Source organism: Diachasmimorpha longicaudata, unplaced genomic scaffold (assembly GCF_034640455.1).
Source record: "Diachasmimorpha longicaudata isolate KC_UGA_2023 unplaced genomic scaffold, iyDiaLong2 ctg00000055.1, whole genome shotgun sequence".
Classification (NCBI taxonomy): Eukaryota; Metazoa; Arthropoda; class Insecta; order Hymenoptera; family Braconidae; genus Diachasmimorpha; species Diachasmimorpha longicaudata.
The window spans coordinates 3,446,558-3,464,493 of record NW_026973895.1 but is presented as its reverse complement, the minus strand read 5'-3'; the positions used below and the strand labels follow the sequence as shown (position 1 = coordinate 3,464,493).

The window sequence follows — 17,936 nt, the reverse complement described above, 5'->3', positions numbered from 1 at the left end:
ACCGAATATGATGCCAGATTTCGTCTAGGAGCAGCCAAAAAATAGTGATTCTCACGATCTCGTAACAACGCATATGTATAATCGACTTTTTCTCGAAGACAATTCGTTCCCAAGCAGGCTTCCCGCATTGCACTCGTGTAGTTCGACGAGACGAAGCTATTGCACGCGGTTTCATCGGCCTACGACAATGTGTACTAAAGTTATATGCCATCATATCGAACACGAAATCAACTTCTATGATTGAGTTTTTCGTGAGCTGTGTTCGGGAAGAAAACGATGTTGCATCAGTTTCCTTGGTCATTTGACGTGCTGAAACCGAATATGATGCCAGATTTCGTCTAGGTGCAGCCAAAAAAAAGTGATTCCCACGATCTCGTAACAACGCATATGTATAATCGACTTTGTCTCAAAGACAAAGGGTTCCCAAGCAAACTTCGCGCATTGCACTCGTGTAGTTCGACGAGACGAAGCTATTGCACGAGGTTTCATCGGCCTACGACAATGTGTACTCAAGTTATATGCCATCATATCGAACACGAATTTCAACTTCTATGATTGAGTTTTTCGTAAGCTCTGTTCGGGAAGAAAACGATGTTGCATCAGTTTCCTTGGTTATTTGACGTGCTGAAACCGAATATGATGCCACATTTCGTCTAGGTGCAGCCAAAAAAAAGTGATTCCCACGATCTCGTAAAAACGAATATGTATAATCGACTTTTTCTCGAAGATAAATCGTACCCAAGCAGGCTTCTGGCATTTCACTCGTGTAGTTCGACGAGACGAAGCTATTGCACGCGGTTTCATCGGCCTACGACAATGTGTACTCAAGTTATATGCCATCATATCGAACACGAAATCAACTTCTATGATTGAGTTTTTCGTGAGCTGTGTTCGGGAAGAAAACGATGTTGCATCAGTTTCCTTGGTCATTTGACGTGCTGAAACCGAATATGATGCCAGATTTCGTCTAGGTGCAGCCAAAAAAAAGTGATTCCCACGATCTCGTAACAACGCATATGTATAATCGACTTTGTCTCAAAGACAAATGGTTCCCAAGCAAACTTCGCGCATTGCACTCGTGTAGTTCGACGAGACGAAGCTATTGCACGAGGTTTCATCGGCCTACGACAATGTGTACTCAAGTTATACACCATCATATTGAACACGAATATCAACTTCTATGATTGAGTTTTTCGTGAGCTGTGTTCGGGAAGAAAACGATGTTGCATCAGTTTCCTTGGTCATTTGACGTGCTGAAACCGAATATGATGCCAGATTTCGTCTAGGTGCAGCCAAAAAAAAGTGATTCTCACGATCTCGTAACAACGCATATGTATAATCGACTTTTTCTCGAAGACAAATCGTTCCCAAGCAGGCTTCCCGCATTTCCCTCGTGTAGTTCGACGAGACGAAGCTATTGCACGCGGTTTCATCGGCCTACGACAATGTGTACTCAAGTTATATGCCATCATATCGAACACGAAATCAACTTCTATGATTGAGTTTTTCGTGAGCTGTGTTCGGGAAGAAAACGATGTTGCATCAGTTTCCTTGGTCATTTGACGTGCTGAAACCGAATATGATGCCAGATTTCGTCTAGGTGCAGCCAAAAAAAAGTGATTCCCACGATCTCGTAACAACGCATATGTATAATCAACTTTGTCTCAAAGACAAATGGTTCCCAAGCAAACTTCGCGCATTGCACTCGTGTAGTTCGACGAGACGAAGCTATTGCACGAGGTTTCATCGGCCTACGACAATGTGTACTCCAAGTTATATGCCATCATATCGAACACGAATTTCAACTTCTATGATTGAGTTTTTCGTGAGCTCTGTTCGGGAAGAAAACGATGTTGCATCAGTTTCCTTGGTTATTTGACGTGCTGAAACCGAATATGATGCCACATTTCGTCTAGGTGCAGCCAAAAAAAAGTGATTCCCACGATCTTGTAAAAACGAATATGTATAATCGACTTTTTCTCGAAGATAAATCGTACCCAAGCAGGCTTCTGGCATTTCACTCGTGTAGTTCGACGAGACGAAGCTATTGCACGCGGTTTCATCGGCCTACAACAATGTGTACTCAAGTTATATGCCATCATATCGAACACGAAATCAACTTCTATGATTGAGTTTTTCGTGAGCTGTGTTCGGGAAGAAAACGATGTTGCATCAGTTTCCTTGGTCATTTGACGTGCTGAAACCGAATATGATGCCAGATTTCGTCTAGGTGCAGCCAAAAAAAAGTGATTCCCACGATCTCGTAACAACGCATATGTATAATCGACTTTGTCTCAAAGACAAATGGTTCCCAAGCAAACTTCGCGCATTGCACTCGTGTAGTTCGACGAGACGAAGCTATTGCACGAGGTTTCATCGGCCTACGACAATGTGTACTCAAGTTATACACCATCATATTGAACACGAATATCAACTTCTATGATTGAGTTTTTCGTGAGCTGTGTTCGGGAAGAAAACGATGTTGCATCAGTTTCCTTGGTCATTTGACGTGCTGAAACCGAATATGATGCCAGATTTCGTCTAGGTGCAGCCAAAAAAAAGTGATTCTCACGATCTCGTAACAACGCATATGTATAATCGACTTTTTCTCGAAGACAAATCGTTCCCAAGCAGGCTTCCCGCATTTCCCTCGTGTAGTTCGACGAGACGAAGCTATTGCACGCGGTTTCATCGGCCTACGACAATGTGTACTCAAGTTATATGCCATCATATCGAACACGAAATCAACTTCTATGATTGAGTTTTTCGTGAGCTGTGTTCGGGAAGAAAACGATGTTGCATCAGTTTCCTTGGTCATTTGACGTGCTGAAACCGAATATGATGCCAGATTTCGTCTAGGTGCAGCCAAAAAAAAGTGATTCCCACGATCTCGTAACAACGCATATGTATAATCAACTTTGTCTCAAAGACAAATGGTTCCCAAGCAAACTTCGCGCATTGCACTCGTGTAGTTCGACGAGACGAAGCTATTGCACGAGGTTTCATCGGCCTACGACAATGTGTACTCCAAGTTATATGCCATCATATCGAACACGAATTTCAACTTCTATGATTGAGTTTTTCGTGAGCTCTGTTCGGGAAGAAAACGATGTTGCATCAGTTTCCTTGGTTATTTGATGTGCTGAAACCGAATATGATGCCACATTTCGTCTAGGTGCAGCCAAAAAAAAGTGATTCCCACGATCTTGTAAAAACGAATATGTATAATCGACTTTTTCTCGAAGATAAATCGTACCCAAGCAGGCTTCTGGCATTTCACTCGTGTAGTTCGACGAGACGAAGCTATTGCACGCGGTTTCATCGGCCTACAACAATGTGTACTCAAGTTATATGCCATCATATCGAACACGAAATCAACTTCTATGATTGAGTTTTTCGTGAGCTGTGTTCGGGAAGAAAACGATGTTGCATCAGTTTCCTTGGTCATTTGACGTGCTGAAACCGAATATGATGCCAGATTTCGTCTAGGTGCAGCCAAAAAAAAGTGATTCCCACGATCTCGTAACAACGCATATGTATAATCGACTTTGTCTCAAAGACAAATGGTTCCCAAGCAAACTTCGCGCATTGCACTCGTGTAGTTCGACGAGACGAAGCTATTGCACGAGGTTTCATCGGCCTACGACAATGTGTACTCAAGTTATATGCCATCATATCGAACACGAATTTCAACTTCTATGATTGAGTTTTTCGTGAGCTCTGTTCGGGAAGAAAACGATGTTGCATCAGTTTCCTTGGTTATTTGACGTGCTGAAACCGAATATGATGCCACATTTCGTCTAGGTGCAGCCAAAAAAAAGTGATTCCCACGATCTCGTAAAAACGAATATGTATAATCGACTTTTTCTCGAAGATAAATCGTACCCAAGCAGGCTTCTGGCATTTCACTCGTGTAGTTGGACGAGACGAAGCTATTGCACGCGGTTTCATCGGCCTACGACAATGTGTACTCAAGTTATATGCCATCATATCGAACACGAAATCAACTTCTATGATTGAGTTTTTCGTGAGCTGTGTTCGGGAAGAAAACGCTGTTGCATCAGTTTCCTTGGTCATTTGACGTGCTGAAACCGAATATGATGCCAGATTTCGTCTAGGAGCAGCCAAAAAATAGTGATTCTCACGATCTCGTAACAACGCATATGTATAATCGACTTTTTCTCGAAGACAAATCGTTCCCAAGCAGGCTTCCCGCATTGCACTCGTGTAGTTCGACGAGACGAAGCTATTGCACGCGGTTTCATCGGCCTACGACAATGTGTACTCAAGTTATATGCCATCATATCGAACACGAAATCAACTTCTATGATTGAGTTTTTCGTGAGCTGTGTTCGGGAAGAAAACGATGTTGCATCAGTTTCCTTGGTCATTTGACGTGCTGAAACCGAATATGATGCCAGATTTCGTCTAGGAGCAGCCAAAAAAAAGTGATTCTCACGATCTCGTAACAACGCATATGTATAATCGACTTTTTCTCGAAGACAAATCGTTCCCAAGCCTGCTTCCCGCATTGCACTCGTGTAGTTCGACGAGACGAAGCTATTGCACGCGGTTTCATCGGCCTACGACAATGTGTACTCAAGTTATATGCCATCATATCGAACACGAAATCAACTTCTATGATTGAGTTTTTCGTGAGCTGTGTTCGGGAACAAAACGATGTTGCATCAGTTTCCTTGGTCATTTGACGTGCTGAAACCGAATATGATGCCAGATTTCGTCTAGGTGCAGCCAAAAAAAAGTGATTCCCACGATCTCGTAACAACGCATATGTATAATCGACTTTGTCTCAAAGACAAATGGTTCCCAAGCAAACTTCGCGCATTGCACTCGTGTAGTTCGACGAGACGAAGCTATTGCACGAGGTTTCATCGGCCTACGACAATGTGTACTCAAGTTATATGCCATCATATCGAACACGAATTTCAACTTCTATGATTGAGTTTTTCGTGAGCTCTGTTCGGGAAGAAAACGATGTTGCATCAGTTTCCTTGGTTATTTGACGTGCTGAAACCGAATATGATGCCACATTTCGTCTAGGTGCAGCCAAAAAAAAGTGATTCCCACGATCTTGTAAAAACGAATATGTATAATCGACTTTTTCTCGAAGATAAATCGTACCCAAGCAGGCTTCTGGCATTTCACTCGTGTAGTTCGACGAGACGAAGCTATTGCACGCGGTTTCATCGGCCTACAACAATGTGTACTCAAGTTATATGCCATCATATCGAACACGAAATCAACTTCTATGATTGAGTTTTTCGTGAGCTGTGTTCGGGAAGAAAACGATGTTGCATCAGTTTCCTTGGTCATTTGACGTGCTGAAACCGAATATGATGCCAGATTTCGTCTAGGTGCAGCCAAAAAAAAGTGATTCCCACGATCTCGTAACAACGCATATGTATAATCGACTTTGTCTCAAAGACAAATGGTTCCCAAGCAAACTTCGCGCATTGCACTCGTGTAGTTCGACGAGACGAAGCTATTGCACGAGGTTTCATCGGCCTACGACAATGTGTACTCAAGTTATATGCCATCATATCGAACACGAATTTCAACTTCTATGATTGAGTTTTTCGTGAGCTCTGTTCGGGAAGAAAACGATGTTGCATCAGTTTCCTTGGTTATTTGACGTGCTGAAACCGAATATGATGCCACATTTCGTCTAGGTGCAGCCAAAAAAAAGTGATTCCCACGATCTCGTAAAAACGAATATGTATAATCGACTTGTTCTCGAAGATAAATCGTAAGCAAGCAGGCTTCTGGGATTTCACTCGTGTAGTTCGACGAGACGAAGCTATTGCACGCGGTTTCATCGGCCTACGACAATGTGTACTCAAGTTATACACCATCATATTGAACACGAATATCAACTTCTATGATTGAGTTTTTCGTGAGCTGTGTTCGGGAAGAAAACGATGTTGCATCAGTTTCCTTGGTCATTTGACGTGCTGAAACCGAATATGATGCCAGATTTCGTCTAGGTGCAGCCAAAAAAAAGTGATTCTCACGATCTCGTAACAACGCATATGTATAATCGACTTTTTCTCGAAGACAAATCGTTCCCAAGCAGGCTTCCCGCATTTCCCTCGTGTAGTTCGACGAGACGAAGCTATTGCACGCGGTTTCATCGGCCTACGACAATGTGTACTCAAGTTATATGCCATCATATCGAACACGAAATCAACTTCTATGATTGAGTTTTTCGTGAGCTGTGTTCGGGAAGAAAACGATGTTGCATCAGTTTCCTTGGTCATTTGACGTGCTGAAACCGAATATGATGCCAGATTTCGTCTAGGTGCAGCCAAAAAAAAGTGATTCCCACGATCTCGTAACAACGCATATGTATAATCAACTTTGTCTCAAAGACAAATGGTTCCCAAGCAAACTTCGCGCATTGCACTCGTGTAGTTCGACGAGACGAAGCTATTGCACGAGGTTTCATCGGCCTACGACAATGTGTACTCCAAGTTATATGCCATCATATCGAACACGAATTTCAACTTCTATGATTGAGTTTTTCGTGAGCTCTGTTCGGGAAGAAAACGATGTTGCATCAGTTTCCTTGGTTATTTGACGTGCTGAAACCGAATATGATGCCACATTTCGTCTAGGTGCAGCCAAAAAAAAGTGATTCCCACGATCTTGTAAAAACGAATATGTATAATCGACTTTTTCTCGAAGATAAATCGTACCCAAGCAGGCTTCTGGCATTTCACTCGTGTAGTTCGACGAGACGAAGCTATTGCACGCGGTTTCATCGGCCTACAACAATGTGTACTCAAGTTATATGCCATCATATCGAACACGAAATCAACTTCTATGATTGAGTTTTTCGTGAGCTGTGTTCGGGAAGAAAACGATGTTGCATCAGTTTCCTTGGTCATTTGACGTGCTGAAACCGAATATGATGCCAGATTTCGTCTAGGTGCAGCCAAAAAAAAGTGATTCCCACGATCTCGTAACAACGCATATGTATAATCGACTTTGTCTCAAAGACAAATGGTTCCCAAGCAAACTTCGCGCATTGCACTCGTGTAGTTCGACGAGACGAAGCTATTGCACGAGGTTTCATCGGCCTACGACAATGTGTACTCAAGTTATATGCCATCATATCGAACACGAATTTCAACTTCTATGATTGAGTTTTTCGTGAGCTCTGTTCGGGAAGAAAACGATGTTGCATCAGTTTCCTTGGTTATTTGACGTGCTGAAACCGAATATGATGCCACATTTCGTCTAGGTGCAGCCAAAAAAAAGTGATTCCCACGATCTCGTAAAAACGAATATGTATAATCGACTTTTTCTCGAAGATAAATCGTACCCAAGCAGGCTTCTGGCATTTCACTCGTGTAGTTCGACGAGACGAAGCTATTGCACGCGGTTTCATCGGCCTACGACAATGTGTACTCAAGTTATATGCCATCATATCGAACACGAAATCAACTTCTATGATTGAGTTTTTCGTGAGCTGTGTTCGGGAAGAAAACGATGTTGCATCAGTTTCCTTGGTCATTTGACGTGCTGAAACCGAATATGATGCCAGATTTCGTCTAGGAGCAGCCAAAAAATAGTGATTCTCACGATCTCGTAACAACGCATATGTATAATCGACTTTTTCTCGAAGACAAATCGTTCCCAAGCAGGCTTCCCGCATTGCACTCGTGTAGTTCGACGAGACGAAGCTATTGCACGCGGTTTCATCGGCCTACGACAATGTGTACTCAAGTTATATGCCATCATATCGAACACGAAATCAACTTCTATGATTGAGTTTTTCGTGAGCTGTGTTCGGGAAGAAAACGATGTTGCATCAGTTTCCTTGGTTATTTGACGTGCTGAAACCGAATATGATGCCAGATTTCGTCTAGGAGTAGCCAAAACAAGTGATTCCCACGATCTCTGTTACGTATTCACATACGTTTTCTATGAATGATGTCCCCTTGAATAAATTGCGAAGTATAAACGATGATATCAATCAAACATAAATACTAAATACCGCTATAAATTACTGATCATATATTTCAACCAGAGGCCATGTAACAAAACATTCTTAGATGAATGACCAAAAAGATTCTATATATTGTGACGAGGCAACAGAACCTTAGAGGTTATGTTGATTTTCCCCCTCCGCACGCCCCCTATTTTTACTAAATATTCATGCACTTATTTATACACCGTTGGAGAGCCCCTTTCCTTAGTTCCTTCCCCTTCCCCCAATCCCCTACTCACCGCGCTCGGACAGCGCGAGAAACACCAACAAGAAGCACCACTGAAGGATGGGATGACGTAGGCCGTCCCCCTCCTTCCCGCGGTCCCCTACTCACCGCGCTCAGCCACCAACGTGAGAGGATGATGACGTAGCGCGTCCCCCTCCGCCGCAGTCCCCTGTTCACCACGCGCTACAGGACAATGGGCGCACACGCACGTTGCGTAGTGCGCCACCCCGCCACCCCTCAGCCCCCGAAGATGCCCACAAGCATCGATCGGTGGATCAGGGGAAGGTGAAGAACTCACCCCGGAAACGGACGAAATTGGGCCGAGGACCCCCGAATACTTCGGGGAGTTCCTCAAGTGGCCAATAACTCGTCACTCGTTGTTCGGCTGTCGATTAAGACAACACAGTGCGCCCCATTATTCTGAATATAATAAATCGCGGAAGAATAGTTGAGTGGCCCAGGACGTTCGAGCTGGAAAAGAGGCTCATACTGGATCAGGATCAACCTGTTGCCCCCCAGGAAGAGGCACAGACCCGGAGGACCCCAAATAAGGAGGACAGGACCCCCAGAAATAAGGGAAATTGGCATCACCCGAGTGAGTACCCTTTCTTTTCCCCTCATCACCCAGCGGCATCATTCTCCCCAATTACAATTCGCGGAACCCCTCCAACGGTGTAAATCATTATTATTTCTTTTCTAGGGATTATTAATATTCTGATTGTATTGTTTCTACTATTATTATTGTTGGATCCCTCAATTCTTCCCCTTTTGTCTCAAAGTAGAGCCACCCCCTTTTTTCATTATATAATATAAAAAGTGGTCCGACAAGTGACCTGCCTGCCCCCCACCCCTGAGATATTCCAAGAAACAGGCATTATTTTCTATACTGTAATTTAAACAAAACATTGTAATTCTATTAATTAATATTTATAATAAATGTACTTAATATAACAGCCTCTGCCCTGTTTTATTTAATAATTGACCCGCCCCCTAATTTAAATAATAATAAATTAGGGAAAAGGTCACAAATTGGCGCCCAACGTGGGGCAGGCGCTGTATATCGGCTATTTTTTGTCCCCTCCCCCAAAATAATTTGTTTTCTTTTTTTTTTATTATTTTCACCGTTGGAGGTGGGAAAAAATTTAATAAAAATAGGGAGTAGAATAATTATTTAAAAAAAAATATCCCCCCTTCATCTTTTTTCATTAGAGTAATTTCATTTTGAATTATTTCGAATCATTTTGAATTATTTTGTATTATTTTATTGAACCAAGTGTTATTTCTTTGTTTCCCAAGTTGTACAATTTCCCCCGTGTAAACCCCTTCACCCCCGCGATTTCTTCCGCCCCTCTTTCCCCGTGACCCCCATTTTATATTCCATTGTACAAATCGCCGTGATTTGAAATCGGTTTCTTTGTTCACTCTCCCCCATTCAAATCGGGAAAATAATACCCGACCATAATAAAATTAATTCTAGGAAATAGTCAGTGTGAATTTTCACACAATAAAATATTTCTTTTGTACTTGACTTGCGTATAGTCAAGGAATTCGTTCGCGCGGCCGTGTTTACATCGGCACATAAACAGACCCGCCCCTCGAGTTATCGAGGTCTCCCTCATTCCCTATCCATCCCGATCCAAAAGGATTTCTTCAATATTATTTCCGCCCCCCCCTTTCCCCTTGTCTAATTGCTGTTCCCTTTCACCTATCCGTCCTAATCCGAAAATAATATCACAATTTCGGGTTAGAAATAATTATTATTTGAAAATTCTTTCTTTTTTGATTCTTTCGTAAATCCCCCCCCCCCTTTTTTGATTATTAATTGAACAATACTCTAAAATAAAATCCTTTTCTAATTAAAATAAAAATCTTTCCTATATAAAATTAAATTATTTTTAAACAATAAAAAGCAGATTCCCTGGTTACCGGCCTTTTTTGTTCAGTTCTTTTTTTTCTTGATTCTTTTCAAGGATTTTGATTAATTATTAATAAATTATTTCAATTCCGGCCGATTTTCATTAATTTTGAATTTTCTCAACTTTTTCTCCTTTCATTGAATTTCTTTGTATTTCCCCCACCATGGACCCCACAGATCCCCCTATTCCTGGAATGCCTTTGTATTCGGAGGTAGTTGCTACTACTACCTCCCCTCCTGTCACTTCCGTGAGTACCACCGCGGTCACTCACGTTCACACCCCCTCTTCCCCCTGTACTTGCGCTCACGGTATTACCGCTGGCGCTAGTACATATGTCACTACGGCGACGTCCATGGATACCTACCCTCGAATGGTCCCCTCACTACCTCCCCCTCTCCCACCCCCGGAACCAGGTCCCTCGGAAATATCCCAATTTAAATACGAATTGGAAAATCGATATGACGGTCTCCACCCACGCGATCACATGATTTTATTAGATTCGCTGGGTCTTTCGACAGTCGGGTCATACGCGACCCTTAAGGATCGATTCGTTCGGGCCGAAATCAGGCGAAAATTCGGGCCTCACGCCGCTTATTGGGATACGTCTAACGATTCCATGACGGTTCCCTTAACCACAATCGGTTTTCGACTCGTCCCCGAAGTCGACGATTCTCTTCGCGATCGGACTCGCGAATATCTTAGAACAGGACAAAGTATGGGAATTTATCAGGATCCCATCCCCCTCGGGCAGACTCAATGTTCCCCTACCCACGACTCCCCCCAGACTGATCACCGTTCCCCTAATCGAGTCACCTTTAACCTCCCTGTTACCACTTCCCCTTACGCCCCCCCTATTACCACCTCCTCTTACAACTTAATTCCCCTTACCACCCCCCAACCCCTCTCTACCCACACCGATCCTCAGGTATCTCTACCCTATTCCCAGACATACCCCATTCAATCCACTCCCCGTCCCCGGCCCACTACCCTTTTCCCCCCTTTCCCCTCTGCCAATTACCCCACTGAGTCCCATCCCACTGCCCCTCTTGCTACCTATCCACCCCCTCCTACTGCTCACTCCACGTACAATGTGGATGAGCCGGTATTCCCTCCTCCCACCAACCCCCGATATCCCTTTCCCCCCACCAACAGACCCCGTCCCCCTACCCACAGACCTTCCCGTACCCTGAATTTTGCCTCCCAAATTCCCCCTCTCACCCTCAATGATTATGATCCCTCTGAACAGCCCCAACCATCCTTTCCCCACACCCCTCATCATACCACTTTCCGCGATCAGGGATCGTCGGACCCTACGTCCCGCGAACTAAAAATTAGTTCAATTTTTAAAAGAGACGGGATCACTTTCTCGGGAGCGAAAAGTGAGGATCCCTATCTATTTTTGGACCAAATCGGTGACAGTTGCGCGGCATACAACCTCACCGAAGAGGAGACCCTTCGCGCCCTCGCCTTTGCATTTCGGGGAAATGCAAGGACGTGGTATCGCACTGAACACCCCTATTTGATTACTTTCGACGATTTTGTATCGTCCTTCACTGCCACTTTCTGTCCCTTCGGAAGGGAAGAAAGTATTTGGCAAGATATTCGCCGACGTACCCAGGCCCCCAAAGAATCCATTCGGGATTACATTATCTGTATGCGTGGTCTTTTCGCGAATCTCCACCCCCCTCCCCCCTTAGCCAGACAATTAAATATTGTGCATTCCCAAATGCACCCCTCGTTCGCTAAGGAAATTAAAAGAAAATCTTTTACCACCTATGCCCAGCTCTTGGAGAGCGCCCATGAGGTGGAATACACCGCCATTAATGCGTCCCGTTATCAGCCTCCCCCCTCAGCTGAAGATAGTTATGCTTCGGCCTACGCCTTCAACATTCCCACCCCCAAAGGACAGAGACGAAACACGACCCATTATTCGGCTCTGGGTGCACAACCCTCGAGAGCCCCCGACGTCCCCCCAGCACAGTTCGCCACCAATCCTTACGCCCCCCCTCCTGATCATACTGTCCCCTTTCCCCGTCCTCCGCCCACACATGGAATCCCAACAAGTCCCCCGCACAGTCCTGTTCCCCAAAGACGTTCACGAACTCCCCCCACCTTCTCCACTCCTGATACCCAATACCGTCACCCTCCCCCTTTAATGAGTCTGGCAATACCACCCCCTCCTATCACCACCCCTTCCAACAGCGGATCGCTGGAGAAATTCACCTGCTTCCGCTGTCATCAACCTGGACATTTCGCCCGTGAATGTCCTAGTTATCCTACCCCAATAAGACGAAATCCTCCTCCCCAATATTATCCCCAACAACCCACACAAAACCAACCCCAACGAACCCCCCCTTCCTATCCCCATTACTCCCAACAACCATATCCCCCTCAGGGAAACTAAGATCGGGGGGGACCAATAATACCTCCCCCCCACGACCAAGACGCCCGTACCCACAAAAACGCGTACGTTTCCAATTGACGACTGACGTGACAAAAAACCCTCCTCCAAACCTTGAATCCCACATTCCTGATCATCCCCCAACAATACCTGACCCTGACCTTCCCCTTCCACCCCCTGAAAATTTTGCCGATCCCCCTATCCCAGTCACCACCCCCTCACGCCCTGTAATTAACCCCGTAAATCCTACCCCTAAAAATCCCACTAAATCCCCTGCTCCCCTAGCTACCTCTCCAGACCCAGTCAGCACCCCTATAAATCCCATCCCTAAACTCCCTACCCAAGCAACCCTTCCCCCTTCTCCCGTTCCCTCTACCTCTGCCCCTTTACCTTCGACCCCCATACCACAAACTTCCTGCATCCCCACACCCCGCCGACGCCAAAAAACCCCGATTCCCAGCAACCCTCCCCCCGAAGAGATCCCGACCCTACTGACCCTGACAGCCAATGACCGAAATAATCCCGATTTTATTACCTATGAAGATTTTTTAACCCTCGTCTATGATGACCCCTCCGAGAATAGATATTTTGCCCAGCTTAACCTTGGTAGGATGAAGCTACGGACCTTGATCGATTCCGGTGCTAATCGATCTTTCATCAGCACCGAAATAGGACCCCATTTGCGTAATTACGCTGTTGACGTCGGTGAAGACGTTATGCTAGGAAGCGGGGAATCAAGGCCCCTTGAAGGATGTGTCGCAATGCGACTGATCTCCGAGTCCCATTTTAGTATTATCCCTTTTCGGCTTACTAATGCCTTAGCTTTTGATTGCGTTCTCGGGATGGACGCCCTTCAACAATTAGGGCTTAACCTCGAGTGTCGAAAGTATTATCGAGATGACCCTGCCCGTCCCTTTATTACCCTAACTGCTCAACCCCTCACTATTTGGTACCCTTCAGACGGACCTTCTCCTAAACCTATCAACCTCGACAGACCCCCTCCCTGCACCCTCACCTCCCTAGCCATTATCCCAGAGGATCAATCAGCTTCTCTGAGAGAGAAATTTAAAAGCTGGATCAAACCTGCCCCAGAAGTCGCTAACGTTTGTCCCCTATTGACGATGCATATTGACACCCAAGGACATCCCCCTATACGCAGCCCCACAAGACGATACGCCCCCCAAATTCTTAAAGTTGCCCAAGAGAAAACTAAAAAATTATTAGAACAAGGAATAGTAGAACCGTCCCAAAGCGATTGGTGTAGTTGGCCCGTATTAGTCAGAAAACCCGATGACAGTTATCGATTATGCATCGATTACCGCCCCCTTAACGCTGTTACAAAACACCTAGCCGTCCCCATGCAGAGTCTTGAAGATTTACTTGACTGTGCTCATGGAACGGTCTACGTGTCCAAAATAGATGTTAGCCAAGCCTTCCATCATATCCCCCTGGACGACGAAAGTAAGGAGAAAACTGCCTTCGCGATCCCTGGACTACCCCCCGGTTTATTTCAATACAAGCGAATGCCCTTTGGGCTGAAAAATGGCCCTGCCATGTTCCAGCTCCTCACTGACATGATAATTCCCGCCCAATGGTCCACCAATGTCCGTAAATATGCGGACGACTTCCTGATTTTTACCCGAACTTTAGAGGAACACGAATGGTTCGTTTCCCAACTCCTCAAAAGACTGCAGGACAATAACCTGACAGTAAATCCCGACAAATGCTCCTTCCTATGTGACCGACTTGAATTCCTTGGATATATCCTCACCCCTGACGGATTAGCTGCTGACCCTGAAAAGACTGCCCCTATCACTAATTACCCCCCACCCCGAAATATCAAGGAATTACAACGATTTCTTGGTATGGTAGGGTGGTATTCCCGATTCCTGCCCCAATTATCCAACGACAAAGTCCCCCTCCTCCTCCTCTTACATAAAGACCAACCCTGGACCTGGACCGACGATCAACAGACTGCCTTCGACGCCCTTAAACAATCCCTCATCACCACCCCCGTCCTCGCCCGACCTGACTTCGACAAGCCCTTTACCATCCAGACTGACGCCAGTGACGTTGCCATCGGAGCCGTCCTTACCCAAGAGTCCGAATTTGGTTCCGACCATTTAAATAATAAAGCCTCCCTTGGCTCTGACCGACCCATTTATTTCGCCAGCCGAATCCTTACCCCGGCTGAGCGTAATTATACTGTGACCGAAAGAGAATGCCTCGCAGTCCTGTGGGCTATTAGAAAATTCCGCCCCTATCTCGAAGGAAGTAAATTTAGAGTTATCACTGATCATGCTAGCCTGAAATGGCTAGTGAATTTCAAGAACGCCACCGGCCGAGTAGCCCGTTGGGCCCTCGAACTCCAGTCCCATGACTTTGACCTAGTCCACCGTAAAGGATCCCTTCATGTTGTCCCCGACGCCCTTTCCCGTATTTGTCCCCATACCCTAGCCGCCCTTGACCTAATGCAATCCTCCCCTGACAGATGGTACCAGAAGAAAAAGACAGACGTCAAAGAAAATCCCCATAAATACCCCGACTGGACAGTAGACGACGACGTTTTATACTATTTACGCCCCTGTCCCCAGATTGATCCGACAGTCCCCGATCTGAACCGATGGAAGACCGTTCTTCCCCCGGGACTCAGACTTGCTACTATTCAGGATGCCCATGACAGTCCCTATGCTGCCCATGGAGGTATCGATAAAACGTACCAAAGGGTTTCGACTTATTTCTATTGGCCGGGTATTTATCGCGATGTCGCTAAGTATGTCCGAGCTTGCCCCTCCTGTCAGCGATATAAATCGATCCAAACCGGACCCCGTGGATTAATGCGCGAGCGGACGACCACCGAACCCTGGTCCACCGTCGCAGGTGATATTATGGGCCCCTTTCCCCCCAGTCGTAGCCAAAACCGGTACATACTTGTCCTTGAGGACGTTTTCACCCGGTATGTAGAATTAAAACCCCTTCGAAAGGCCACTGCAAAAAATATTTGGAAGATCCTGTATGAAACAGTGATCCTGCGCTGGGGAAAACCGCAGTTTTTCCTCAGCGATAATGGTACGGAATTTGTAGGAAAAGACTTGGCCCAACCCTTAGCCCAATTAGGAATTACCCACATAACCACCCCTCCCTACCATCCCCAGTCCAACCCTGTCGAACGAGTTAATCGATCCCTGAAACCCATGCTTGGCATTTATACGGGAGAAGATCATAGGAATTGGGACCAATTTCTACCCGAATTTGCCTTCGCCCTCAACACCTCAGTCCACTCCTCCCTTGGCCTTTCCCCAGCATTCCTGAATATGGGTCGTATCCCTGCTCCCCCCAGTCCTATTGCCGAATCAACCCCCAAATCACCTGAACCCTTAACCTCGTCACCCCCGGGACCGTGGCAGTCGCGCGTTGAGCGTATGACTTATTTTTATGACCTCGCACGAAAATATATGGGTGAAGCTTTCGCGAAGCAAGCCGAACGGTATAACCTCGGACGGAAAGATCTCGCGTTCGCGGTCGGAGACCTGGTTCTACGAAAACATCGCCCCCTCTCCCATGCCGCTACCCATTTCACCGCAAAGTTAGCCCCTAAATACGACGGCCCCTACCTCGTCTTAAACGTAATTTCCCCTATAATGTATGACTTGGAAGACCCCCATGGTAATCGAATCCCCAAAATTCACATATCTGACCTCAGACCCTTTGTGTCCCGCTCCCCTTTAGGTATCACCGACGATGCTAAGGATGAAAAGGACTCCCCTCTTCGGGAGAGGGCCATATCGTGCCCCAGTGGGGGAGGTAACCCCCAAAACGCCACCCCCCACCCAGGAATGGTGGGAGATGGAGGAGATGCTCCATCAAGCCCGGATGGAGACGGACCAGTACCGCCAATACGGGCACCCACCGGTCAGGAGCCCCCCCAGGACGAGGACGTCGGAGACGTCCACATACAGGACCCCGGAGACGTCAACCAGGGAAGACTCGGAGGAGCCCTCCCTTCCCCCCTCGCCCGTTCCCTCCCTGGACATCCCCACCCCTCGCTCACTCTCCCCCATCGAGTATCCCCACTTCCAACCCACCTCGTCAGAAGACGAGGTCGCCCCCGAAAAATCCCCACTCTCCCCCTCACCAACCCCCGAGACCTTGAGCCCGTCGCCAACCGGCTCCGATCCCGAAATCCCTGATTTCCCCCTTCAACTATCCCCCCTCAGACGTCCACCCACCCCACGAATCTCCCTCATGAGCCTCCACACCCCCTCCACTTCCTCACACATCCCCCAAAATCAACCCCCAAAACCCGTCCCTGCTCTGATGTCCCTTCACATCCCTCGACCCGCAAACCTCCCTCCCAGCTCTGTCCCTTCATCCCCCAAACCCTCTATCAATCGCTCCCACAAACCCTCTCCCCAGCGTTCCCATTACGTGAGGCGAGCCCCTGGATTCCCCCAATTGGCCCCCATCCCCAAGCACTCCCCCCTCCTCTTCACCGGTTGCTGGAAGTGCAACGGGGCCCATCAGGCTAGTATTTGCCCCATCGGTGCCCGCCGTTGTTACTTCTGTGGCCGGTGGGGGGAGGATGTTCGTACCTGCCCCGACTGCAGGCTCCTACCCTAAGAAGATCCGGTGGATGACCCATGAACTCTGTCTTCTTTCATTTGTTCTTTCGTTTCTTTTTCATGTACAGTTAGTATAAGGTGTATTTTTTCTTGTATAATAAATATTCTGTACAGTTCATAAATTACCAATTATGATTTTTAGTTGACCTTATTGACGCTCCCCATAGTTTATACGCTAGATTAGGATAATTATTGTTGTTAAGCGGAAAAGTCACCCGCGGAGAAACTCTGCTGGGTTGAGGGAAAAGCAGGGGTATCTTTTAAGTTTTGATAAACTAACTTTGCTAAGCTGTTCTAATCGCCTACTAGCCTCTCTTCCAGCTCGCTGCTCCTGGAGTCGACGTTGGATGAATCCGTACAAAGGTTTGATTTCGTTCAACATGGGGTTGTGGAAACCCCATGTATTCTCTACCCCCGGGACAGCTGTGACGAGGCAACAGAACCTTAGAGGTTATGTTGATTTTCCCCCTCCGCACGCCCCCTATTTTTACTAAATATTCATGCACTTATTTATACACCGTTGGAGAGCCCCTTTCCTTAGTTCCTTCCCCTTCCCCCAATCCCCTACTCACCGCGCTCGGACAGCGCGAGAAACACCAACAAGAAGCACCACTGAAGGATGGGATGACGTAGGCCGTCCCCCTCCTTCCCGCGGTCCCCTACTCGCCGCGCTCAGCCACCAACGTGAGAGGATGATGACGTAGCGCGTCCCCCTCCGCCGCAGTCCCCTGTTCACCACGCGCTACAGGACAATGGG

General features: G+C 46.5%; 1 protein-coding gene across 1 annotated transcript; it reads left to right on the top strand.

Annotated features, from left to right (window-relative positions):
* Positions 1 to 7,782: 7,782 nt before the first annotated feature.
* On the top strand, positions 7,783 to 17,250 carry LOC135171599 (uncharacterized). The gene is made up of 2 exons (XM_064138228.1): positions 7,783 to 8,835; positions 16,287 to 17,250. Exon 2 carries the CDS (start codon positions 16,299 to 16,301, stop codon positions 17,175 to 17,177), a length of 879 nt encoding a protein of 292 aa, XP_063994298.1. The 5' UTR covers positions 7,783 to 8,835; positions 16,287 to 16,298; the 3' UTR covers positions 17,178 to 17,250.
* The last annotated feature ends 686 nt before the right edge of the window (positions 17,251 to 17,936 follow it).